The sequence below is a fragment of the Geotrypetes seraphini genome, chromosome 11 (genome assembly GCF_902459505.1).
Source record: "Geotrypetes seraphini chromosome 11, aGeoSer1.1, whole genome shotgun sequence".
Taxonomy (NCBI): domain Eukaryota; kingdom Metazoa; phylum Chordata; class Amphibia; order Gymnophiona; family Dermophiidae; genus Geotrypetes; species Geotrypetes seraphini.
The window spans coordinates 114,103,888-114,131,700 of record NC_047094.1 but is presented as its reverse complement, the minus strand read 5'-3'; the positions used below and the strand labels follow the sequence as shown (position 1 = coordinate 114,131,700).

The following is a 27,813-nucleotide window of genomic DNA, read 5'->3' as shown; positions in this document are numbered from 1 at the left end:
AAAGAAGAGACAAGTTAATTTATGGTAATCATGTTTTTTTTAATGGGTATAACTTATGTGCAGACTGTATGGACTGTTCAAGTCTTTATATGCCATCATTTAATTTCATTTACTATGTATATGTACATGAATTGATTATAAATATACTAATCTGTTTGTACACTTGTATACCCTATGTCAGTGATGGCTAACCTTTTTGAGCCCGAGTGCCCAAACTGCCGCACAAAATCAAAGAATTTCCTCAAAGTGCCAGCACATCAATTAAACCTTAATAACAAGATTTTAGTATCTAAAAACTCTTTATAAAGTTGCCTGAACTATGTAACATCATTTTTAAAGGTTGGAATCTTTGTATTGTCAGAGAATCAATTTGATTCAAAATCCTTTGGTTTTCATTTCAATTTATTCACAATTTATAATGTTTTAATGATTTCATTCAATTTAATGAATTTAGGAAGAATTTGATTCAGTTACACAATATATTTTAAATGTATTATTCACATAACATGTCAAATGTATCCTGAGTAAAAAAAAAAGATAAACTTCTTAAAACTGTTAACTGTGTCAAGACTCGGTGTGTATTCCCAAAGAGTCTATACATGTTTTTTTTGTAAAATTTACAATCAAATTAGAAAATAGTTAAATCATTACATTTCTAATAATATGATGTAAAGAAAACAAAAGAGCTTTCAATTAAACCAACCGTTTTTATTGGAAATTCCAGATTGGAATACAACAGGGCCATGTAAAGTCCCTTTTTTAAATAACATCTTTAAATAATATTTAAATAACTTAGAAAGTGTCATAACTGCAAACTGAAAACACTGCTTCATGTAAACATATGCATTGGGCATGCTCTGAAAAAAATTTATGTGATTTTTGTTGTTGCATGCATGCTGATAACTTGTCAATCCTTGGCTCATAGTGCGTTAATTTCAGAGCAACACATGCAGCACTCATGACATCCGTTAATCTGTTTCTAGCATCAGATTTTATATGATTCAAAGCCGAAAACAGCTGCTCACAAGCATAGGATGACCCAAACAAAGTAAGAAGAGCAATCCCAAGTGCTTTCATGGACTTAAAATTGTCTGGCAGAGAATTCCACGCTTTTAGGATTTCATTTTCAGAACTGCTAGCAGTGATTTCATTTGTCACCCTTTCACACTCAATACGTTCAAGAGCCGCACGCAGGTCATTGAATTTACTTTTCCAGATAGAGCTTTCTTGAAATTCCAGTAGCTCCATTTCCAAATTTTGAATATCCAACCACTGTAAGCAGGAAAGATCAAGATCTTCAAATGTGAACTTTTCTGGGGAAGTTATAAATGAAAGGGTTGTCTCCATCTTACGGAACTGAGAAAATCTTTTACTAAAATTCTCCTTTGCTTCGGCTACAATGGTGGAATATGCTTTGTGGATTTCCTGGTATTTTTTATGACTGTCCACAAATGTTGTAGAATTATCCAAATGTAGTTTTAGGTTGGGAAAATATTTTAGCTGTCCACTCTCAAGGTCTTTTTCAAAAACATGCAATTTTTTCTCAAAAGCTTTGATGTCACTAAACATGCTTTCTGCTGTTTTTCCCATGCCTTGTAATTTTTTGTTTAGTACATTAAAGTGGTTAGTAAAATCTGTAAAGAACATGAGGTTGGTAAGCCAGGCCATGTTGGTGAGTTGAGGATAGTCTTCCCCCTTTTCGTTCATAAATAGCCTAACTTCTTCCAAGCAGGCCACAAATCTCTCTTAACACTCGTCCTCTGCTCAGCCACCGGACATTATTGTACATTAGTAAAGTGTTATATTGTGCCTGAACCTCATCAAGAAGGGCTTGAAATTGTCGAAAATTAAGAGCACGCGCCATGATGAAGTTCACCATTTTTGTTACATCTTTGAGGACATCGTCAAGTTTTTTGCTGCTTTCTTTGGCGCAGAGAGCCTCTTGATGTATTATGCAGTGAAATTGAATCAGTGGATGTTTTGCTTCCTTAGCAAAGAAATGAATGAATCCTGATGTTGTCCCCACCATGCTAGGTGCTCCATCGCTAGTAACTGAAACCACTTTTTCTGGACTTATGTCTAGTGATGAAAAAGCCTCCATCACAGCATTGTGGATATCTATCCCTTGTGTTCTTCCAGGCAAAGACAGCAGTTTTACCAGCTCTTCTCTCATGATGTCACCAGTAGCATAACGCAAAATGAGCGCTAGTCTTGCATGGTTAGTAATATCTGTACTTTCATCCAAGCACACGGAGTAGAAGGGTGCTTTTTGTAAGTCGCAAGTAAGCTGTTGACTAACATCAGCAGCCATTCGCAGAACCCTATCTTTTGCAGTATTTCTGCTTAGCGGCATCTCAGAGATGCGCTGCACAATTTTATCCTTGTTTTGGAAATCATGGAAGAGTGAATTACTCCCAGCCAAAATTGCCTTTTTGATAAAATCTCCATCAGAGAGGGGCTTACCATGTTTTGCCATGCACAGTGAAATTTGAAAGCTGGCAACTGTAAGATGATTAGTTTTTGAAAGATAGTTGCTAAAACTAAGAGACTGGGAGTGATATTTCTTTAATTTTCCTACAAGGAACTCTTTTCTTTGAGCTAAACCAAGTTCAGCAACACTGTTATGGTTGGTCTCAAAGTGACGTTTGACACTTGATGTGCGAGACACAACACTTTCATTACACATAATACACAATGCTTTCCCATTGCGTTCAATCACTCCATATGTCTCTGTCCAGGCCTCTTGGAATGGTCTTCCACTATCTGTTTTTGCTTTTTTTGCTGTACTCATTTTCTTTGTTCAAGACTTCAAGTCTACAAAAAGATAAAATTTGTATAATAAAAAAAATCTAATGAAGTGCTGTATACAAATCCGTCCCCATAAAAAAATATGTGATTGGGGAATTTTACTAATTGCAGACATCCGTTTTGGTCAAAAAATATACTGTCCGGATGAAAACCGGACTTGTGCAACCTGAGTGTATGGGAAAAGGACTTTTATTTTTCATTATTGGAGCCTTTGTTATTTTATTATGATGTTTACAAAAGCACTGTGAAGGGCCACATATACACTTTACTGTTTTTTGCTATATTGAGTTTTCCATAAGGTACAGCGCAGAGGATTAGTGTGTTGGTTGTTCACAGAGAGCCCAGCCCTCCTCTCAGCTTACTGAACTTCTCTATGCAATCATCATAAGCAGCTTTTTTTATTTCCTCGAATTTAGCATGTCCCCCATGGAAGATACAGAGGTTTCTACAGAGGAGCACATTATTAGACACATTAACATCCCCCCATATCCTCACCTCTCTAGCAAGGGAGCACTAGGAATTGTTCCTGATTACAGATGTCACATGTGGAGTCACACTACAGCCTCACTGAGTTCCTGTGACAGACTCAGTGTGAAGCTTCTCTTCCTCCCCCCACTTCCCCCTCACACACTGCCTGGCTCATAGGATACTAAGGGGAAGACAGGCAGGCTAAACATCCACTCACAGGACTGCAGCCAGCACAGGAGGATGGGCCACGGCCCACCGGGACAATGCCCGGTTCTCCCAATGGCCAGTCCGGCCCTGTTGCCAGGTGAGCTGCAAAGCAGACACCGGCACACTCGCCTCCCGCCGCGCCGCATATCTTAATTGCGAACTAGAGAGTTGCGCGGGGACAGAAATCCCACCCATCCCTGCCAAAGTCTCACCCGTCCCCACCTGTCCCCGTGAGGAATCCCACCTGTCCCTGTGAGGAATCCCTCCATCCCCACCCGTCCCCGCGAGGAATCCCCTCCGTCCCAGCCCGTCCCCATGAGGAATCCTATAAACTTCAGAAATAGTTATTTCATTTAATTATGCTACTGAATTAAAGGCTCTGGTAGAAACCCATTTACAAATAAGCAAAAAGACTTTATTAATTTGGAAATATTAATTGGGAAGAATACACACTTTGTAAACGGGTTTCTACCAGAGCCTCTTTTGTTTATAAATTTTTATCAACACAACTAATATACTACTTTATCCTGAAGCAAAAAAAAAGAAAAAAAGAAATAGAATTCTTTTCCTACCTTTGTTGCCTGGTTTCTGCTTGCCTCATGTTCTCATTCAGTTCCTTCCATCCACTGTCTCTCTTCCTTCTGCGTCTTCCATTTGCTCTGTTACTGTGCCTCTCCCTTTCTCCCCCCCTTCCAAATTGGTCTGGCACCCATCTTCTTCCCTCCGCTCCCCCCATAGTCTGGCATCTCTGTCTTCTTCCCTGCCAGCGTCTTCTCCCCACTCTCTCTTCCCCATTTCCTTTCAGCGTCCATCTCCCCCCCCATCTTCCCCATGTCCTGTCAGCGTCCTTCTCCCCCCTCTGTCTTCCCCATGGCCTTTCAGCGTCCTTCTCCACCCCCCGTCTTCCCCATGGCCTTTCAGCGTCCTTCTCCACCCCCCGTCTTCCCCATGTCCTGTCAGCATCCTTCTCCCCCTTCTGTCTTCCACAAATGCTTTCAGTGTTCTTCCCCCCCACCCCGTCTTCCCCATGTCCTTTCAGCGTCCTTCTCCACCCCTTTGTCTTCCCCATGTGCTTTCAGCGTCCTTCTCCCCCCCCGTCTTCCCCATGTCCTGTCAGCGTCCTTCTCCCCCTTCTGTCTTCCACAAATGCTTTCAGTGTCCTTCCCCCCCACCCCGTCTTCCCCATGGCCTTTCAGCGTCCTTCTCCACCTCTTTTATCTTCCCCAGTGCTTTCAGCGTCCTTCTCCCCCCCTCCTTCTCTCCCGCCCCGGGTGCAGCACAGCCGGCCAGGTCCCCTTACTTTTGTGGCACTTCCCCGACCAACAGACTGACAACAGCCCCGGTCTGACAAACCTCCCTGCCCTTAACCGCGAATCTAAATTTCCTTCTTACAGCTGCTGTAAGAAGGTAATTTAGATTTGCGGTTAAGGGCAGGGAGGTTTGACGGACCAGGGCTTTTGTCGGTCGGTCGCGTTAGCGCCACAAAAGTAAGGGGACCTGGCCGGCTGTGCTGCACACGGGGCGGGGCGGACCGCCCCCTCCCTTGGTAGCCACTCGAGCCGCGAGGCTACTCCTCCTTACCTACCCTGACTGCAGCACAGAGCCGAACGGAAGTCTTCCCGACGTCAGCGCTGACGTCGGAGGGAGGGAGGGCTTTGTTTAAGTCCTCCCTCCCCTCCGACGTCAGCGCTGACGTCGGGAAGACTTCCGTTCGGCTCTGTGCTGCAAGCAGAGCAGGTAGGGAGAAAAGCCGCACGACTTAGTACATCCAGCCCCGCAGGAACCCCGCGACCCTCGGAGGCGTCCCCACGGGATCCCCGCGACCCATGCAGCTCTCTATTGCGGACCTTCCCGCGTGCCAGCTGCAAGGCCTTCGCGTGCCACAGCTGGCATGGGTGCCATAGGTTCGCCATCGCTGCCCTATGTCCTAACATTTTCACCTGCTCTTAAATGGGTTTAATGTACATTTATGGGATGGGAGAAAAGGATGTTTCTGTTTCAGTACAGGAAGCTAAATTCTTTAGCTAAGGTGCTGCCTATGCACAAGTGATTTATAAACCATACTGGAACATTTAGGGCAAAGAAAGAGGGTATGAACTCATTAAACTTTGGAAAACAAATTCCAGGGGCTTATATGTCTTTATTAACTCAGTTGCCTTGTTATAAAATTACCCTCTGAATATGTCTCGCCCCCCCCCCAATCATGAGACAGACTCTGTACACAAAGACCAAATCAGTTGATTTCAGTCTGCTCCGACCCGAATCTCCGCTGCATAAGGGATATCTGTCCCAGGGTTAGTTTGAACGTGACAGGTATTTGTCATACGTCAGCTTCTGACGCTCTCACCCCTTACCCCCACACTAAATCACCAATCAGTGGAACATCTGTGCAACCATAAACTGACTTAAATCACCTGCATTTCAAGGGCTTAATGTGCTGGAACGGATGTAATTGTTTATCTGTCACTTAATGAACAGGTTGAGAGACAAAGAATATTATTTAACTTACTGAAGAAAAAAAACCCACCTTCAGGTCAAGTGTCTTACAATCTCATGTCAAACAAAAAGTTATTATTAGACTAGGTGGTACCTTGACCCAGTTAGCCATGCGTACAGACATGTCTGATTAGAATTTTGTTTTCCAAAGTCTAATGAATTCATACCCTCTTTCTTTTAAATGTTTCAGTATTCATTTACTGCACAGCTTCAGCACCTTATGTGCTTTTAAGAAAATGGCAGAGATGATGCCCAAGATACCAAGTCTTTAATCATCAAACATTATTTGAACAAAAACAGTTTGTATCCAATGTATGGTGCAAAAAGGTGACAAACCGGGACCCGACAAGGTCCGTGTTTCAAATAAACACTCCTTCCTCAGAGGTCCTAAAGGGTATTCGAATCACATTCTGGGGTATCGTATGGATTACACCTGGATAAAAATAAAAGCGATTTGTGAATAGTTAAACGAGTCGCGATGGCTCCTTTGCGGTGTAAAAACAAAAATGAAAGTAAAGACCATGTCGGGTCCCGGTTTATCACCTTTTTGGACCATACTTTGGATGCAAACTGTTTTTGTTCAAACAACGTTTGATGATTAAAGACTTGGTAAGTTGTGCAACATCTCTGCTGTTTTCTCCTTTGTTCATTGTTTGACACATCACTGCAGTTTGGTTGGATTTTTTTTTTTTTTTTTTTTTTGCGTGCGCTTGCCACTTGAAAAGAGAAGAAACAGCCTGGTGGTCAAAGGAATGGGCGGAGGTTCAGAGTTCAAATTTCACTTTCCTCGAAGATCCTTATTTCGGGCAGGTCACTTTCCCATTGCCCAAGGAACCCGCTCAAGATTGTAAGCTCTTTTGGGCAGGAAAGCCTCTGTGTTAATTGCTAAAATAATATAGTAATAATACTACTAAAGCCAGGGGTATTTGCTTTGCCAATTTGCTCTACAAGTCTTTGCCGCCGTGTGTTCAAAGAAATATGTTCCACGGTAGAAAATAAAAAAATTCTAATTATTCCAGTGAATTGATGACGTGTAAATAATAGATCAGAAGTCCTCAACATCTTAGTAAAATGTTTCTGAAATATTTTTATTGTTCTTTTGTAATTAACCCCCTCCTTTACAAAGCTGCGCTAACGGTTTTAGCGCCGACCGCGGCGGTAACAGCTCCAACGCTCATAGGAATTCTATGAGCATCGGAGCTGTTACTGCGGTAGCTGTCGTTAAAAACGCTAGCAAGGCTTTATAAAAGAGGGAATAATTAATTGATGATCCAAGAACAACACCTCAGATAGCTGTAACCATGAGTCTGCCTTTCTATAAATTAAATAATGTAATTACCAAGTTGTTAGACAGAGATAACCTACTTTAGACATCTTTTTTATTCTGGTTTCTTCTGACATCTTTTCATTGGATCTCATACTTTCTTTCTGTAAAATCTATTATGAAGAGGGAGCCACTGGCCTTAACAGCGTAGCTTTGGGTATGATACATCTACTGAGTTTAGGTGATAGACATTAGGTACCTGTAGTGAAAGAACTTCTGCTTGAATTAATGCATTGATTGAAGGCAAACTGCTGTCTTCATAACTGGATCTCCTTGTGCTTATTCGATCTCGTTCATTTTGCACAGCTGTAACGAAGAACTTCAGTTCAACAGATTTCATTCAGCCATTCAGATCTTGCAGTAAATAAAATATTCTTTGATACTGTATTCATAACTCTAGAATTCATTGCTAGAGAATGTGATAAAAGTGGTAAGCTTAGCAGGGTTTAAAAAAACAAGTTTGCACAAGTTCCTAAAAGTCCACAAACCATTATTAAGATGGACTTGAGAAAGTTCACTGCTTATTCCTGGGATAAGCAGTATAAAATCTGGGTTTTTTTTCCCAAATCTCACCAGATACTTAGACCTGGATTGGCCACTGTTAGAAATAGAATACTGGACTTGATGTACCTTTGGTCTGACTAGTACAGTGATGCACTGTATATGTTCTTATGCCCAGACCCCTGAGTTTGACAATTGCTCTGAGCAGAGTAGTAAATGTAACCACACTGCTTCAAGAAGACATTCCCAGAGGTGTGTTTAGGTCAGGGAGAAACCTGCATGAAGATAAACTACTATTTTGTTATTTCTCATTTGAAAGCTCACTACAGAAAAAAGAGGGATAAGGGATAAGCGAAAAAACCCCAAAAATGACCCCAAAATATCCACAGAGAAGAAAATCCAGAAGAACCCAAAAGAAACTCTGTGGAATGATGATGTTCCTTAATGGACTATATTTGAAAATGTCAACGTTCCAAAGGTACACTAAAATCATCCACATAAAATAAAATCATCCACATAAAAGTAAAGTAATCCACATAAGAGCCTTAAAGAACCTAGTCCGCTAGGGATGCAGGACCCAACACGGTCTGCGTTTCAACAAAAAGTCTTCTTCAGGGGTCCCTGGGGGTCCTATAATGGTGAATACGTGGAAAAGCTAATATGTGGCGAGCCGGAAGTAAGAACATAAGAATAGCCATACAGGGTCAGAACAATGGTCCAGATAGCCCCGGATCCTGTTTCCAACAGTGGCTAATTCAGGTCACAAGCACCTGGCACAAACCCAAATAGTAGCAAGATTCCATGTTACCGATCCCAGGGCAAGCTGTGACTCCCTCCATGTCTGTATCACTGTAAGGGGGTGGGCAAGGTGAGAAACAGGGATAGGTGGATGGGTGAGAAACAGATAGATATGGATGGGTGATAAGAAAGTGACAAAGCAGTATAATTTTATGGTTTGTAAATGTGCTAGAAAACCAAGGTCTTTGTTAAGTCCTGTCTGGTGGGTGTCAAAATATTTTATCATTTTGATTTCAAAGATTTTACGTTCCTGGATTGTCAAAATTTTATTTTCGTATTCCCACCGTAAAATCACTGATGCAGTGCTCTGGTTTTCTTAAGTGTTATCCTAGTTGGCATTGCGATGTTTAATACGATATAAAAAGGATGGAGTTGGTCCAGAGGAAGGCTACTTAAATGGCGCGGGGGTCTTCATCATAAGGAGTATAGGGACAGACTTAAAGGTCTCAATCTGTATACTTTGGAGGAAAGGCGGAATAGGGGAGATATGATAGAGACGTTTAAATACCTATGTGATATAAATGCGCATGAGTCGAGCCTCTTTCATTTGAAAGGAAGCTCTGGAATGAGAGGGCATAGGATGAAGTTACGAGGTGATAGACTCCAGACAGAGACTGTGTCCGATTTCAAGAAAGCCTGGGATAGTCATATGGGATCTCTTAGAAAGAGGAATAGATAATGGTTACAGCGGATGGGCAGACTGGATGGGCCATTTGGCCTTTATCTGCCGTCATGTTTCTGTGTAAATTGACCCATGTTTTTAGCATCTGGCTTGTTTCTCCAATGTAGCATCTTTCTTTATACTTTTTGCATTGAATGATATAGATTTTGTTCATTTTATGTAAAGTTAAGCTCTGGGGCGAGCGGTAAAAGTATTTATCTGCTCATTTCATGTCCCCTTTCACGTTTAACCCTGGGATTACCACACACTAACTGCTGTTTAATGCAGAGACTCCTATAAGATTTTTATTTACTGCTTAGTACCTAAATTTTCAATATGCTAAATTTAGCTTGCTAAAACCAATGACTAAAGCTTTACTGAACCGAGGCCCTTGCAGTCAGCTGTTGTAAATGGAGATCTCAAGGTTATGCTGTTTGTTATCTAGGGATGGGGCCCGAGTTCAATCATGGACTGGCAGTTTCTAAATGTTTGCTTAGTATTAGCTGGCCACAGACCCAATGTAACATCTATTGAATATTAACAGACATCAGGGAAGCTTCTAAGAAAACATGGGCATGCTCTGGAGAAAATCCTCCTGCCCTTCAGCCACGCTCTAATCCGCCCGGGGAGACGCATCCTGCCCTGCAGCGGCTTAATTACCTCTGAAACTGGGCCACATTTTCTAACTGCATTTCCTAAGGATTTGGGTCGGGTGGAGGCCAGGACCTTGCAAATGCTGGCTTTTGCCATAGAATCTCCCAGTTTCAATAGTTTTTCTATTTTTTTTTTTTTTTTTTAATCTCTATTTTATATTTCTAATTAACATCCCTTTATATCAAGAATGGGCAGCTTGGCATTTAACTTGGCAGTGCGGCTTGATAAAGGGGAGGGTAAGTAACAAGCAATGGAATAGTAAGGAGGGTGGGGGGCGGTCCGCCCTAGGCGTCGTCTTGGTGGGGTCGTTGGCTCTTCTCCGTCCCCCTGCTCCTTCCTCGCTCTTTAACATTCCCAGCAAGCAGCAACCCTGACCTGCTGCTCATGCCAGCTTTGGCTCTTCCTTTGACTTCACTTCCTGGACCCGCGCCTAGGTCGTGATGTCAGACAAAGAGCCGACGCTGGACTTTGGACTCTTTGGGGTTAAGCGGATTCTAGACGCCATATCGCATGAAATGAAAAATGTTTGTCAGCCCTTTTCGGTTATTTTTGGGCACAGATTTCCCCAGGGTGAAAGGGAGGGGCAAAGTAGTCCGCTTAGGTTGTGACCAGGACAATAAGACATTGCTGGACATTTTGGAAACTCACCTTCCTTCTTCATACCCGCTCGAAAGCATTTTTTTAGCCTGCAGTAGCGACACTGGTTTCTTTTGTCTTTATCTACAACGCACTGTCTGCTAAACCTAGAACAACAGAAAGAAAAGTAAGATTCTTCTCTCCAGTACAAAAGCATAAGGTAAAACAGAAAGATACGGGAAAGTGAGAGCGGAGTCATATTTTTAGGTACATTATGTGCTGCAGTTTGAACATAATGGAGAAACATCACATTTTTACAAAAGTATGCTAAGCAGATATCATGTGATTTAGTGTGCCCTCACTATTGGCACATGAGCCGGGTAACCATGACTGTGCTGGCACGTCAGCATCCACAAACTCCCAGTTTGTATGCATGGCACCCAAAGTTACACGCTCAACCACAGGCGTCGGAATGGGGGAGGCCACAGCGGCCTTGGCCTCCCCAAAGATTGGCGGTCTCTCGATTGATGCCGGCCCTCCCACCCGCTTACTGGTGTTATAATTTTAAATCTTCCGGCAGCTGCCACGCAGCGTCAGCGAGCAAGCCTGCCCTGGAGCGCTTCATTCTACTTCTGAGGGGCAGGACTGCTCGCTGACGCTGCGCAGCGGCTGCCTGAAGATTTAAAAGTACAGCGCTGGGAGGAGATGGGTGGGGTGTCGGGAGCTGGGGAGAAGCTGCACCATAGGATTCCCCAGGGCTAGGGCGGAGCTCCTGGACCCTCCAAACGAAGCAGTGTTCCGCTGCCTACGCACTCAGCTTTGGGTGTGCTTCCAAGATGCATGGGCAAATAAATTGAATAATGAGCTCTGAACCCTCAAGAACTGGTTGCTGACAACCAATCATTGATAGGGTTACCAGATGTCCGGATTTCTCCAGACATGTCCTACTTTTGAGGATATGTCTGGGGGTCCGAACGGCTTTCCAAAACCCGGCATTATGTCCGAGTTTTGAAAAGCTTTCCGACATAATCGCGTCAGGAAGGGGCATCCCCGCGTGCGTGGATGCAACACAGTGATGTCACGCGCGCATGTTCATGACATCACTGCGCCGTGTCTGTGCATGCGCAGATGCTGGCTGGGGGGTGGGGGTGGGGGCGGGACAGAGGCGGAACTGGGCAGACCTGGGGGTGTGGCCACAGGTACGGATTTTCCCAAAGGAAAATCTGGTAATCCCTAATCGTTGATGCCAATTGACACTCATTAAAATTGTACACATCTGGATGCACGCTGTTGTATTCGGCGCCTAACTCCCATTGGGGAGGGGTGTCCATGAGCATATCAGGGACATTCCAAAGAGCTGAGAGTAGAATTACAGAATACTGCCTGACCGCGCCTCCCTTGGGCTTCGGCGTTTACACCAGGTTTCAGTAGGCTTACATCAGAGATCTCAAAGTCCCTCCTTGAGGGCCGCAATCCAGTCGGGTTTTCAGGATTTCCCCAATGAATATGCATGAGATCTATGTGCATGCACTGCTTTCAATGCATATTCATTGGGGAAATCCTGAAAACCCGACTGGATTGCGGCCCTCAAGGAGGGACTTTGAGATCCCTGGCTTACATCGGCGCCCCCAAAACTAGGTGCACAATCTGGGCTACACGCTATTCTATATAAGGCATATAGAAGAGTGCTTAGTGCTGAATTTTTGGGTGCCCAAGCTTCAGCGCCATGTATCGCATTCCCTCCTAGTGTGTAATGGGAGGGAAATGGGAACGGAGTGTGCATTGCTAGTACATGGTACTCTATCACGCAGTTAGCACGGATTCACTTAGTATCTAAATATGACGTCGTAAGAGCATCTGCTGTAATTGAAAATACACTTAGGGAGGAATTCAATAAATGGCATTCAAAATTCATCACGAAAAAAATGGATTGCCCTTTGCGGAACAGTGTTTGGTATGGATCTGGTGCCTAAATTTTGGGCACTGCACCTACGCCCGCTAAAAGCAGCTGCAAATGCTGGTTCCCAGTTTAGACGCTCTTTCTGCGAATTCCACAAATCTGCGTGCGAAGCAGTAGCGTAGCGAGGGTGAGAGGCACTTGAGGTGGAGGCACCCCTACCTGCCCTCATCCCCACCCCCTGCTCCTTCCCCAATTACCCCCTGCCCTGCACGCGCCCCCCTCTTCCCTTCCCTCCCGTACCTCTAGTTGTTCATCGCCATGAGTAATCACGTCAACGTGCTCCTCGCCACCCCGGTAGCTCTCCCTCTGATGTCACTTCCTATGCGCAGCACCTGGAAGTGACATCTTTGGGAGAGCTGATGCGGCCGCGAGGAACACGTTGACGCGGTTGCTCAAAGCGTTGAACAATGAGGGGTATGGGGAAGGGAAGGGGGAGCGTGCACATGGCAAGGGGAGGCGTGGGAAGAGGCGGAGGAGGGGTGCCAGCGCCCCCACCAACATGGCGCCTGGGGTGGACCACTCCATACCCCACCCCCTTACTACGCCACTGGTATGAAGTCTTGCAATGCCCTGACATGCTCCTGGCCATGCTCTCTTTTTGGATACATGCAACTGAAGTTAGGCACCTTGCCTTATACCATAGCGCACAGCGAGATCTGCATGACGTATTTAACACTGTCAATTAATAAGGATTGGTTATTAATGCCCTACGATTGCGGTGTCTGAGATCATTAGCCCATTTATTTACACGTGTATCTTTTCATGCACGCTCAAAGTTGGACGTGGACATTTTGGCAAAGTCCATAGTCTGCAATTAAGACAGATATGAGGAAGCCATTGCTTGCATTGTGATCAATAGCATGAAACGTTGCTACTCTTTGGGTTTCTGTGCCAGGTATTTGTGGCTTGGATTGGCCACAGTTGGAAACAGGATATGGACTAGATCAGTGATGGCTAACCTTTTTGAGCCCGAATGCCCAAACTGCCGCACAAAATCAAAGAATTTTCTCAAAGTACCAGCACATCAATTAAACCTTAATAACAAGATTTTAGTATCTAAAAATTCTTTATAAAGTTGTCTGAACTATGTAACATCATTTTTAAAGGTTGGAATCTTTGTATTGTCAGAGAATCAATTTGATTCAAAATCCTTTGGTTTTCATTTCAATTTATTGGCAATTTATAATGTTTTAATGATTTCATTCAATTTAATGAATTTAGGAAGAATTTGATTCAGTTACACAATATATTTTAAATGTATTATTCACATAACATGTCAAATGTATCCTGAGTAAAAAAAAAGATAAACTTCTTAAAACTGTTAACTGTGTCAAGACTCGGTGTGTATTCCCAAAGAGTCTATACATGTTTTTTTTGTAAAATTTACAATCAAATTAGAAAATAGTTAAATCATTACATTTCTAATAATATGATGTAAAGAAAAGAAAAGAGCTTTCAATTAAACCAACCGTTTTTATTGGAAATTCCAGATTGGAATACAACAGGGCCATGTAAAGTCCCTTTTTTAAATAACATCTTTAAATAATATTTAAATAACTTAGAAAGTGTCATACTGCAAACTGAAAACACTGCTTCATGTAAACATATGCATTGGGCATGCTCAGAAAAAAATTTATGTGATTTTTGTTGTTGCATGCATGCTGATAACTTGTCAATCCTTGGCTCATAGTGCGTTAATTTCAGAGCAACACATGCAGCACTCATGTCATCCGTTAATCTGTTTCTAGCATCAGATTTTATATGATTCAAAGCCGAAAACAGCTGCTCACAAGCATAGGATGACCCAAACAAAGTAAGAAGAGCAATCCCAAGTGCTTTCATGGACTTAAAATTGTCTGGCAGAGAATTCCACCCTTTTAGGATTTCATTTTCAGAACTGCTAGCAGTGATTTCATTTGTCACCCTTTCACACTCAATACGTTCAAGAGCTGCACGCAGGTCATTGAATTTACTTTTCCAGATAGAGCTTTCTTGAAATTCCAGTAGCTCCATTTCCAAATTTTGAATATCCAACCACTGTAAGCAGGAAAGATCAAGATCTTCAAATGTGGACTTTTCTGGGGAAGTTATAAATGAAAGGGTTGTCTCCATCTTACGGAACTGAGAAAATCTTTTACTAAAATTCTCCTTTGCTTCGGCTACAATGGTGGAATATGCTTTGTGGATTTCCTGGTGTTTTTTATGACTGTCCACAAATGTTGTAGAATTATCCAAATGTATTTTTAGGTTGGGAAAATATTTTAGCTGTCCACTCTCAAGGTCTTTTTCAAAACATGCTTTCTGCTGTTTTTCCCATGCCTTGTAATTTTTTGTTTAGTACATTAAAGTGGTTAGTAAAATCTGTAAAGAACATGAGGTTGGTAAGCCAGGCCATGTTGGTGAGTTGAGGATAGTCTTCCCCCTTTTCGTTCATAAATAGCCTAACTTCTTCCAAGCAGGCCACAAATCTCTCTTAACACTCGTCCTCTGCTCAGCCACCGGACATTATTGTACATCAGTAAAGTGTTATATTGTGCCTGAACCTCATCAAGAAGGGCTTGAAATTGTCGAAAATTAAGAGCGCCATGATGAAGTTCACCATTTTTGTTACATCTTTGAGGACATCGTCAAGTTTTTTGCTGCTTTCTTTGGCGCAGAGAGCCTCTTGATGTATTATGCAGTGAAATTGAATCAGTGGATGTTTTGCTTCCTTAGCAAAGAAATGAATGAATCCTGATGTTGTCCCCACCATGCTAGGTGCTCCATCGCTAGTAACTGAAACCACTTTTTCTGGACTTATGTCTAGTGATGAAAAAGCCTCCATCACAGCATTGTGGATATCTATCCCTTGTGTTCTTCCAGGCAAAGACAGCAGTTTTACCAGCTCTTCTCTCATGATGTCACCAGTAGCATAACGCAAAATGAGCGCTAGTCTTGCATGGTTAGTAATATCTGTACTTTCATCCAAGCACATGGAGTAGAAGGGTGCTTTTTGTAAGTCGCAAGTAAGCTGTTGACTAACATCAGCAGCCATTCGCAGAACCCTATCTTTTGCAGTATTTCTGCTTAGCGGCATCTCAGAGATGCGCTGCACAATTTTATCCTTGTTTTGGAAATCATGGAAGAGTGAATTACTCCCAGCCAAAATTGCCTTTTTGATAAAATCTCCATCAGAGAGGGGCTTTACCATGTTTTGCCATGCACAGTGAAATTTGAAAGCTGGCAACTGTAAGATGATTAGTTTTTGAAAGATAGTTGCTAAAACTAAGAGACTGGGAGTGATATTTCTTTAATTTTCCTACAAGGAACTCTTTTCTTTGAGCTAAACCAAGTTTAGCAACACTGTTATGGTTGGTCTCAAAGTGACGTTTGACACTTGATGTGCGAGACACAACACTTTCATTACACATAATACACAATGCTTTCCCACTGCGTTCAATCACTCCATATGTCTCGGTCCAGGCCTCTTGGAATGGTCTTCCACTATCTGTTTTTGCTTTTTTTGCTGTACTCATTTTCTTTGTTCAAGACTTCAAGTCTACAAAAAGATAAAATTTGTATAATAAAAAAAATCTAATGAAGTGCTGTATACAAATCCGTCCCCATAAAAAAATATGTGATTGGGGAATTTTACTAATTGTAGACATCCGTTTTGGTCAAAAAATATACTGTCCGGGTGAAAACCGGACTTGTGCAACTTGAGTGTATGGGAAAAGGACTTTTATTTTTCATTATTGGAGCCTTTGTTATTTTATTATGATGTTTACAAAAGCACTGTGAAGGGCCACATATACACTTTACTGTTTTTTGCTATATTGAGTTTTCCATAAGGTACAGCGCAGAGGATTAGTGTGTTGGTTGTTCACAGAGAGCCCAGCCCTCCTCTCAGCTTACTGAACTTCTCTATGCAATCATCATAAGCAGCTTTTTTTATTTCCTCGAATTTAGCATGTCCCCCATGGAAGATACAGAGGTTTCTACAGAGGAGCACATTATTAGACACATTAACATCCCCCCATATCCTCACCTCTCTAGCATGGGAGCACTAGGAACTGTTCCTGATTACAGATGTCACATGTGGAGTCACACTACAGCCTCACTGAGTTCCTGTGACAGACTCAGTGTGAAGCTTCTCTTCCTCCCCCCACTTCCCCCTCACACACTGCCTGGCTCATAGGATACTAAGGGGAAGACAGGCAGGCTAAACATCCACTCACAGGACTGCAGCCAGCACAGGAGGATGGGCCGCGGCCCACCGGGACAATGCCCGGTTCTCCCAATGGCCAGTCCGGCCCTGTTGCCAGGTGAGCTGCAAAGCAGACACCAGCACACTCGCCTCCCGTCGCACCGCATATCTTAATTGTGGACTAGAGAGTTGCGCGGGGACAGAAATCCCACCCATCCCCGCCAAAGTCTCACCCATCCCCACCCGTCCCCGTGAGGAATCCCGCCTGTCCCCGTGAGGAATCCCCTCCGTCCCCGCCCGTCCCTATAAACTTCAGAAATAGTTATTTCATTTAATTATGCTACTAAATTAAAGGTTCTGGTAGAAACCCATTTACAAATAAGCAAAAAGACTTTATTAATTTGGAAATATTAATTGGGAAGAATACACACTTTGTAAACGGATTTCTACCAGAGCCTCTTTTGTTTATAAATTTGCCTGGTTTCTGCTTGCCTCATGTTCTCATTCAGTTCCTTCCATCCACTGTCTCTCTTCCTTCTGCGTCTTCCATTTGCTCTGTTACTGTGCCTCTCCCTTTCTCCCCCCTTCCAAATTGATCTGGCACCCATCTTCTTCCCTCCGCTCCCCCCATAGTCTGGCATCTCTGTCTTCTTCCCTGCCAGCGTCTTCTCCCCACTCTCTCTTCCCCATTTCCTTTCAGCATCCATCTCCCCCCATCTTCCCCATGTCCTGTCAGCGTCCTTCTCCCCCCTCTGTCTTCCCCATGGCCTTTCAGCGTCCTTCTCCACCCCCCGTCTCCCCCATGGCCTTTCAGTGTCCTTCTCCCCCCGTCTTCCCCATGTCCTGTCAGCGTCCTTCTCCCCCTTCTGTCTTCCACAAATGCTTTCAGTGTCCTTCCCCCCACCCCGTCTTCCCCATGTCCTTTCAGCGTCCTTCTCCACCCCTTTGTCTTCTCCATGTGCTTTCAGCGTCCTTCTCCCCCCCCCGTCTTCCCCATGTCCTGTCAGCGTCCTTCTCCCCCTTCTGTCTTCCACAAATGCTTTCAGTGTCCTTCCCCCCACCCCGTCTTCCCCATGGCCTTTCAGCGTCCTTCTCCACCTCTTTTATCTTCCCCAGTGCTTTCAGCGTCCTTCTCCCCCCTCCTTCTCTCCCGCCCCGGGTGCAGCACAGCCGGCCAGGTCCCCTTACTTTTGTGGCACTTCCCCGACCAACAGACTGACAACAGCCCCGGTCTGACAAACCTCCCTGCCCTTAACCGCGAATCTAAATTTCCTTCTTACAGCTGCTGTAAGAAGGTAATTTAGATTCGCGGTTAAGGGCAGGGAGGTTTGTCGGACCAGGGCTGTTGTCGGTCGGTCACGTTAGCGCCACAAAAGTAAGGGGACCTGGCCGGCTGTGCTGCACACGGGGCGGGGCGGACCGCCCCCCTCCCTTGGTAGCCACTCGAGCCGCGAGGCTACTCCTCCTTACCTACCCTGACTGCAGCACAGAGCCGAACGGAAGTCTTCCCGACGTCAGCGCTGACGTCGGGAAGACTTCCGTTCGGCTCTGTGCTGCAAGCAGAGAAGGTAGGGAGAAAAGCCGCGCGACTTAGTACATCCAGCCCCGCAGGAACCCCGCGTGCCTGCTGCAAGGCCTTCGCGTGCCACAGCTGGCATGTGTGCCATAGGTTCGCCATCGCTGGACTAGATGGACCATTGGTCTGACCCAGTATGGCTATTCTTATGTTCTTAACTTTATAGAACTGCCATGTACAGTGGCAATTCTATGACATAAGTGCTAAAATTTATGCACATCTTGGAGGGGGGAATTCAGTATAGATCAATTAAACTTAGAAAGGCCTTTATAGAATGCTAGTTTAGTGTGCGTTTTTGAGCCTAACTTTGGGTGTGTGCCTTAATGCCTGAGAAAGGCAGAGGTAAATGCTTGCACCCAACTAGCAGCAGTTGGGTGTGGAAAGGACAGTCGAAGTGGAAGATGATATTTTCTTTCTCAAGGAACCCTCGGCCACAAGAGGGCACCCGCTCAAACTCAGGGGCGGAAAATTTCATGGCAACACCAGAAAGTATTTCTTCACAGAGAGAGTGGTTGATCATTGGAACAAGCTTCCAGTGCAGGTGATCGAGGCAGACAGCATGCCAGACTATAAGAATAAATGGGATACCCATGTGGGATCCCTACGAGGGTCAAGATAAGGAAATTGGGTCATTAGGGCATAGACAGGGGGTGGGTAAGCAGAGTGGGCAGACTTGATGGGCAGTAGCCCTTTTCTGCTGTCATCTTCTATGTTTCTATGTTTCTATTCTATAACTCCATGCCTAAGTCATGGGCATACACCTAACCCGCCCATATCCCTCTCCCAGCCATGCTACCTTTGGAGTTGCAAACAAGATAAGATAGGTGCACAGGTTATCACAAACTGTGTGCTGCGAGAAGCCGATGAGGAGAGGCCTATTGGATGTGCCTCTTTGCGCGAGCAGTCAGCCGGCACCAGTGTCTCTCCTCCTCTCCTTCTCCAGCACCCCACTCCCCCACCGGGGGTATTTGGGAAGTTCAGGGTCATGGCTAGAGGGCATCCGTAACTGGTCAATTGGTCAACGTGATGGCATCACACATATGCGTGGCATAATTGCGTCAATGTCTGCGCATTCCATGGCCACGCTTTTGCTGCACCCTGGACTAGAGGCATAGGCAGATCCCTACGCAACTAGCAACGACTGCTAATATGCACTTAACGCCCTTCGTTGACGGCTCCGCCTTGTCAGTGAATTATTTCACAAGCAGATCTGTGATCCATGCCTACGAATTGCGCACCCAACTTTGCGCACCCAACAGAATGCAGGGGATTAGGCGTGAAAATATTTAGAAAATTAGAATATATTTGTAAATGCCAATATGTGCCAGAAGCACTTGACGCTAAATTTTTTCAATGAAGAATCTTGGCGCCAAGATGCCAATGTAGAATTGACATTAATGGCCCCTTTTGCAGAGCTGCGGTAGTGATGCTACTGCAGCAAATCCACCGACGCCCATAGGATTTACTGTGGCAGCATCACTATTGTGGCTTTGTAAAAGGGGCCCTCAAAGCATGGCATCGGGGTGCCTACATCTTAGTGCCTATTTATAGAATTGCCACCTTAGATTGTGAGTCCTCCAGGGCAGTGGCATAGTGCGGACCACCTCGGGCGCTGTCTTGGTGAGGGCGCAGCACCTGCCCTCCTCTCCACCCCCTCCACTCCTTCCCTGCCCCCTCCCCCCACTGCTGCATGTGCATGCCTCTTCCCTTCCCACGTACCTCTGTAACGTTCCTGGCCTGATCAGCAACCCCCCAACTGTTGTCACGCTGGCATTGGCTCTTCCTCTGATGTCACTTCCTGGACCCGCCCCTAGGAAGTGACATCAGAGGAAGAGCCGACGCTGGCCTGACAGCAGCTTGAGGTTTGCTGCTCGCGCTAGGAACATTACAGAGGTATGGGGGAAGGGAAGTGGCGCGTGCATGGCAGGAGGGGCGAGGGAGGAGTGTGTGGAGGTGAGGGACGCAGAGAAGAGGGCGGGGGGAGCGGTGCTGCCATTCCTGGCGCCTCTCACCCTCACTACACCAGGGAAATTCCTCGTGAAACTGAAGGTGGCTCCTCTTGAGCTTCATCTGAAAAAGGCAGGAGCCAAATCCTAATAAATAAATAAGTGAAAAACAAAAGTTTGGACCTGGGCTCTTGCTGGATGCGTGAGTCCATCTGTAGCACAAAATCCTGCTCTTACCTGCACGAATACATGTGATTTTTCCTAACACTTCTTCTGAAGAAGCCTTTGCAGCCATCACAGCTTGACGCTCCGTAGTGCTTTCCGGTTGCTCTGTCACCACAGATCGCGCACAAAGAGCCAATAGCAATGTTATTTGAGGTGTTGATGCTTGCCGTTTCTGATGGAGATGCATCTGCGAACACCAAAGGCAGAAGAGAGACATTTTCAAAAAGTCCTTTTAGACTATAGGAGAATTTAAAAAAAATAGCATTTCTGTATGCAAAGCAGAAAAACAGGCTTACACATACACCCCCCAAATTCTATACAAAGCGCTAAAAATGACGCACACCATTTTGATCGCACACCCAAATTGCATGTGTAATTTAACTGACTAACAAGCTAATTAGCACCAATAATTGGCTTCTTAACAAGCATTTACTGGTGCTAAGTACGAGGGGTGTGCAATAATTTATCTACCTGAGCAAGAAAGGCAGTAGCAAGCATATTGAAACAAGTCTATGCATGTTCTGACATGTCTCAAGGTTACTCTTGCACAGCTGTGGCTCAGTGCGAGTCTAACATTCTAAGAGACAGGATGTCAGGAGAGTCCTTGTGCGAACCAAGTAAGAAACTGCTAGATTTGGAGCACCACTCAGTGATAAAATTTCTCACAAAAGAAGGGTAAAAGCCAAAGGAGATTCATGAACGCATGACTGCAGTTTATGGTGAGTCTGCCCCATCATCCTACAAAGTAAAATTTTGGAGCAAGCAGTTTAAGTGGGGTAGGCAGTCCTTTGAAAATGACCCTCACACTAGAAGGCCTGGGGAAACAACTTCCACAGAAATGTGCAAGAAAGTCGAGGATTTAATTTTGTCAGAAAAACAAATTAAGGTTTCCTGAATAGCTGAAGAAATGGGCATCTCGACAGGTACAGTTTGGAAAATAATTCATGAAAAGTTGGACATGGCCAAAGTTAGTGCAAGATGTGTTCCAAGAATGCTGAAACCATGTCAGAAGGCCACGAGGCTCCAGTGCTGTCAGGAGAACTTGGAGATGCTCCGTGAAGACCAAGTGAATTTTTTTTCATCGTTTGGTGACTGGAGATGAGACTTGGGTCTATCACTGAGATCCTGAGTCCAAAATGGAGTCAGCGCAGTGGAAGCACAAGTTATCCCCCACCCCAAAAATATTCAAGACAGAAAAATCTAGAATGATGAACTTTTGATTCTGGAGTTCAAGCCACACCAGAAAACCACAATCGGGGAGAGTTATGCCAACACAATGATTGCTTTGTGGGAATCAACCAAGCAGAAAAGACGAGGAAAACTCACAGCAGGTGATAATGCGCCAGCGCACACGTCACAAAATTCATAGGCTGCCATCTGAGAATGTAGGTTTCAGCAGCTGAACCATCCTGACCTGGCTCCCTCGGATTAATTCCTGTTCTGAGTTTTGAAGAAATCTCTCCATGGACAGTGGTTATCAAGTGATGAAGGTGTCAAGGAAGCTATGATGTCCTGGTTTGCAGGTCAAACAGAAGAATTCTTCTCAAACAGGTTAAAGTCATTGCAGGAAAAGTGGACAAAGTGTATGGAGCTATCAGGGGACCAGGAAGTGACATCGGAAGAGGAGCCGAGGCCAGCGCGAACAGCGTTAGAGATGCTGCTCATGCCGGTGTACTTAAAGAGGTGTGGGAGAAGGGAAGGGGTGCGTGCCTACGGCAGGGGGGCAGGGAAAGAGTGGGGGCAGGGGGTGCCACCGCCACGGGCACCTCCCACCCTCACTACGCCACTGCAGTCAGCTATTGCCTGACACTCTCATGGCTGCAGTGGATGTAGAATCACTGTATAACAACTTTTCCCATGCAAATGGTCTTAACTGTACGTGACAAATTTCTAAAGATATCTACTCTGAACCACTAATACAGACTGGAAGCTAGTACAAAATTGGTCAAATTCACCCTAATCCGCAACTACTTCTGCTTCAATAATGACATTTGTCTACAATCACGGACACCACTAATGGCACCAGGATGGCAAAAGAAGTGGAAGACATTTTTGAATGAATATCAGACCCTTTATATATTAACAGAATATTGATGACATTTTAATGAGTTGAACTGATGGAGAAGAAATTCCCAATTTCTAAATTCTTTTGATTTGGTTTATTTATTTATATCCTGCTCTTATCCAGGGCGGGTTCCGTAAGAACATAAGAATAGCCTTACTGGGTCAGATCAATGGTCCATCGAGCCCAGTAGCCCGTTCTCACGGTGGCCAATCCAGGTCCCTAGTACCTGGCCAAAACCCAAGAAGTAGCAACATTCCATTCAGAATCCTAAAGACTCGGAATCTGAAAGAGTAACAAAAGATTCCGGAACCCCAAACAGTAGCAACATTCCATGCTACCGATCCAGGGCAAACAGTGGCTTTCCCATGACTTTCTCAATAACAGACTTTGGACTTTTCCTCCAGGAATTTGTCCAAGCCTTTCTTAAAACCAGTTACGCTATCTGCTCTTACCATGTCCTCTGGCAACGCATTCCAGAGCTTAACTATACAAAATACAAACCAGATCGACATCAAACAACAGAAATACAGAACACAAAAAAAACAGAAATACAAAGAATAAAATGCACAGGCGACCAGCAACCTACCGTCATCATCTCTACTTCATTAAACAGACAATCTCATACCCTGTATTTCATCTGGCACAAAAAAGATGCTGTTTGAGCAGTCTCTTAAAATTCTGTATATTCTGTTGCCGATGAATATACTCAGGGAGATTATTCCATTCCCTAGACCCCACGCAATGAAAAACACTATCCCTGGATAATGTAATGCCTCCTATCCTTCGATCTGATTCAAAGTGAACTCCACAGAAAAAAAATTAACTTTCTAGACACAAGGTCAGGTTTATTAAAATTGCTTGACTGCTTAGGGACACGAAGTCCATACAAGCGGTGTACAAAAAAAAAATAATCAAAAAATAGAAAAGAATGACACATATGAAAAAGAAAGAAGACCAGAAGCAGTTTATCTCCCAGGCATTCTCCCTGGCCCACCGGCCCAAAAAATCACCAACACGCCTGAGTAATCAGGCAACCAAGGACTCCAGAAATGCTTTCAGAAAAAGATGGACTTTAAAACGGCATGAAAGAGTGGACAGCGAAGAGGTAGCACATAAAGTTTCTGGCAACTGATTCCAGAGTACAAGGCCGACAACCGGCCTGGAAGTTGTGGTGGAAATCTGGCAGACAGATGGTACCTAGAGTAAGTACTGTTGGGAAGAGCAGAGGGATCTTGTATATTGAGATAGGAACGTCAGGGAACACTCTGCGTAAGCCTGAAATACCAAGGGCCAGATTCTATAAACGGCATCTAATCACGCCTACATTATAGATGACATTAGAAACATAGAAACATGATGGCAGATAAAGGCCAAATGGCTCATATGCAGCATCCACTTAATCCTCCTCTTCCTATTGGCTAATGCTCTTAAACATTTGCATCTCCTCTTCCTATAGGCCAAGGCTCTTTACACCTGCATTGTGAGGTCATAGAACATTATGGTTATAGAAACATTGTAACATGATGGCAGATAAAGGCCAAATGCTACCCATCCGCAGTAACCATTATCTCTTTCTCTCTCCGAGAGATTCCACATGCCTATCCCAGGCTTTCTTGAATTCAGACATAATCTCTGTCTCCACTACCTCTTCTAGAAGACTATTTCACGCGTCTACCACCCTTTCTGTAAAAAAGTATTTCCTTAGATTACTCCAGAACCTATCACCTCTTAACTTCATCCTACGCTCTCTCATTCCAGAGTTTCCTGTCAAATGAAAGAGACTCGACTCATGTGCATTTATATTACATAGGTATTTAAAAGTCTCTGTCATATCTCCCTTCTTCCGCCATTAGGTGCTGCTTATAGACTCATTCCTAGCAGTGTCTAAGTGGACTTAGGTGTCACTAGGCATCATAGAGGTAGGCGCCAATTTACCAGGTCCTATTTCGCACATCTAGCAATGCCTAAGTTTCCCACGCCTATTTTCCACCCCCATACCACGCCTACTTTTCAGGTAGGCATCGTTAGATGTCACTAGGCTTCCTAAGAGTTCCATGTGGATCTCTTAATTGGTCATTTAATTTATTTTTTGATTGGCTGAAAATTGGCGCAGTCAATTATCACGCTAATTAAGCCAATTTTTAAAAGTTGCGTGTGGATTCTAAAATTAGGCATCACTAGGTATCTATCCTTGATTAGGATGCCGAGTGGAGCCTTACATAGGTGTCCTAAACAGAATCTGGCCCCAAAAGTATTAGTTTCTATCAGCAGGAAATTAACCAAGAGATACAACTGCCTCCACAGTTCCACTTTCTATCTGTCACAAACAAAAACAAGAACATTAGACACAGCCAATGGTGTACCAAGGGGGGGAGGGGGGCAGTCTGCCCTGTGTTTCACACTCTATGGGGGTGCACAGTCGACACACTGATTCTGGGATCTCCTGCCCTACTCTGCCACTGCTGCTTTCCCGTACCAGAAGCAGCGGCTGTGAACTGTAAGTTTGGCCATCGAGGGACCTTCCTGCACCTCCCTGCGCTGCTGGTTCACCCCCTCCATCACTTCCTTGTTCTTGAGCAGAGCCAGCAGGAGGTACAGAAAGGTTCCCAAATAGCTGCATTTAAGTTTACAGCCGCTGTTGCTGGTTCGAGAAGCATACAGCAGTAGTGGGGAGGTGAGGGGGACAGGATATTGGATAGCATTGGGATGGAAAGAGAGAGAAGGAAGCAGGATAATGGTATGGAAGGGTGGTGGAGGGAGAAAGAGGGCAGATTCTGATGGAATTGGGGTGCAGGGAGAGGGAGAGAGAGAGAGGAGGGGAAAGGATACTGGATGGAATTGGATTGGAAGGAGAAAGAGGGGGCAGATGCTGATGGAAGTGGGGTGAAGGAAGAGAGAAGGGGCAGATGCTGATGAAATTGGGGTGCAGGGAGAGGGAGAGAGAGAGAAGGGGAAAGGATACTGGATGGAATTGGGTTGGAAGGAGAGAGATGGGCAGATGCTGATGGAAGCGGGGTGAAGGGAGAGAGAAGGGGCAGATGCTGATGGAAGTGGAGTGGATGGAGACAGAGAAGGGGGTAGACATTGGATGTTAGTAGGGAGTGGCGGGGAGAGGGAGAAGATGCTGGATGGAATTAAGTCCAAATTAGTGCCAATTAACACCAATAAATGATTGCTAATGGCTTATTAACTAATTCATTTAGGCACACATCTGTCCTGTGTGAGAAAATTTGGGCAATCATTGTGGAATCTGGGGGGGGAGACACTGAAATTGCACCATGGACCGATGCATGTTTTGAGAATCAAGGTCCGAAGGTGGCTGTTTTCAAGAACTAAAAATGTGAAAGAAATCCTGTGTCCATCTTTCGTGAACAGGAAGTAAGGATGTGGTTGAGTCACTTACTGGCCATTTCCATTATGAAAGATGCTCAGGATGCAAGATTATGATACCCAATAAAGAATTACAACAGATGATTGGCCTGATTAATTCCTGCCATGTTACTAATTGTGACACATCGTTTGTTAAATATTGTCTCATTTATCCTTGTGACAAGTTATATCTAGGTCAAACTACTAGACCTCTGAAACTAAGATTAGCAAAACAAAGTAGAAGGATAAAATGCCTTGACATATATCCATCAGTTTCAGGGGTGGGGACATGCTAATATTTACACGTTGATTACATGCATAAATCATTACAATAATGGTCTTCTAGAGTTACTTCTACCAAGTTGATATCCTGTCTCTAAATGTCCCTACCCGGGGATCACTACTGCCTCATAAAGATCCCTTTAAGCGCAAATAAGCTGAGGGAAATAGGAAAAGGCTTAGATCAGGAGTGTCAAAGTCCCTCCTCAAGGGCCACAATCCAGTCAGGTTTTCAGAATTTCCCCAGCGAATATGCATGAGATCTATTTGCATGCACTGCTTTCATTGTATGCTAATAGATCTCATGCATATTCATTGGGGAAATCCTGAATACCCGCCTGGATTGCGGCCCTCGAGGAGGGACTTTGATACCCTGGCTTAGATGCTTTTTATTTTGTATGTTTTTTTCTGGTAGGGGAAAGTGCTTTTGAAGTTGACCAGAGCAGGTTCAACCAATGGACCAGTTGAGGCTCTGATCCAAGGTGCCAGAGATACAGGGCACCGATATTCCTCGCCTCTGAGTTCACAGCCAGCTCTTCACCTGTTTTAAAGGTTCTCCTCTTCTCTCTCAGTCCAGTATTCCTCCCCTTCTCTCTCCAACCCCTAATCTGGCATTGCTTCCTCTGCTGTCTCCTTCCCTCCCTCCTCCTTCCCCCACAGCCCTCTAAATATTACCCTGTTTGCCGGTAGCAATAGCTTGCACAGTAGGCTGTTTTCTGCCAGCCCTGAGTCTTCCCTCTACCACAGGGATAGGCAATTCCGGTCCTCGAGAGCCAGAGCCAGGTCAGGTTTTCAGGATATCCACAATAAATATGCATGAGATGGATTTGCATCTCAAGGAGGCAGTGCATGCAAATCCATCTCATGCATATTCATTGTGGATATCCTGAAAACCTGATCTGGCTCCAGCTCTCGAGGACCTGAATTGCCTACCTCTGCTTTACCGGGTCCCGCCTGCAATTTCCTCTGTGCCCAAATCCCATAGTATGCAACCCAAAGGGGGTATGATCATAGGAGATGTAGGGGTAGGTCAGGGGCATTTCTAAAATTTTGTGCAGGGTTATTGTATACTGGGGATGCGTGCCCAATTTTGGCACTATGAATTATGCTAGGTTTCAGCCAGCATAAGTCCCGGTGGTCAAGTTTGAGAGATGACTTTTAATGGGAGCAAATACAAAGTGATGCATGTGGGAAAGAGGAACCCGAACCATAGCTACGTGAAGCTCGGTTCTAGGTTAGGAGTCACTGCCCAGGAAAAGGATCTAGGTGCCATTGTTGAGAATATGTTGGAGTTACTTTCTTTTTGAAATTTCCATGTAAATGCTTGATTTCATATGGAAGTGATAAATATGTGTTTTTTGACCCAGTCCAGGTGGAAGATTTTATTAAAGAGAAACCTTTGCTGAAAGTTTAATTTCTAATATTGAGTTTACTTTTGGAGGATGATGTATAATATATATAAAAGCCATTTGCCTGTTCCTAGATAGTAGACAGAAAGATTTGATTTGATGTTTTATTTTAAAATACTGGCGATCAGCAATAATGTGGACTAGGATATGGTTGATTAGTTTCCTTATATATTTTGTTGTTCCTTGTAGGGAATTTACATTTGCACTTTTTGTGTTCATTCATGAATGTTTGTTACTAAGGTATTGTAATGAATAATCCAATAAATAAAGATTATTAAAAAAAAGAGAATATGTTGAAACCCTCA

General features: G+C 44.3%; 1 protein-coding gene across 1 annotated transcript in view; it reads right to left on the bottom strand.

The window, feature by feature from the left end:
* Positions 1–27,813, bottom strand: part of HNF4A (hepatocyte nuclear factor 4 alpha) — a 52,256-nt gene that overhangs the window by 17,994 nt on the left and 6,449 nt on the right. Inside the window, exons 2-4 of the mRNA XM_033962634.1 lie at positions 20,399–20,573; positions 10,566–10,660; positions 7,503–7,609 (exon numbers count right to left, since the gene is read on the bottom strand). Coding sequence (XP_033818525.1) covers positions 7,503–7,609; positions 10,566–10,660; positions 20,399–20,573 — 377 coding nt within the window. The remainder of the gene's footprint in view (positions 1–7,502; positions 7,610–10,565; positions 10,661–20,398; positions 20,574–27,813) is intronic.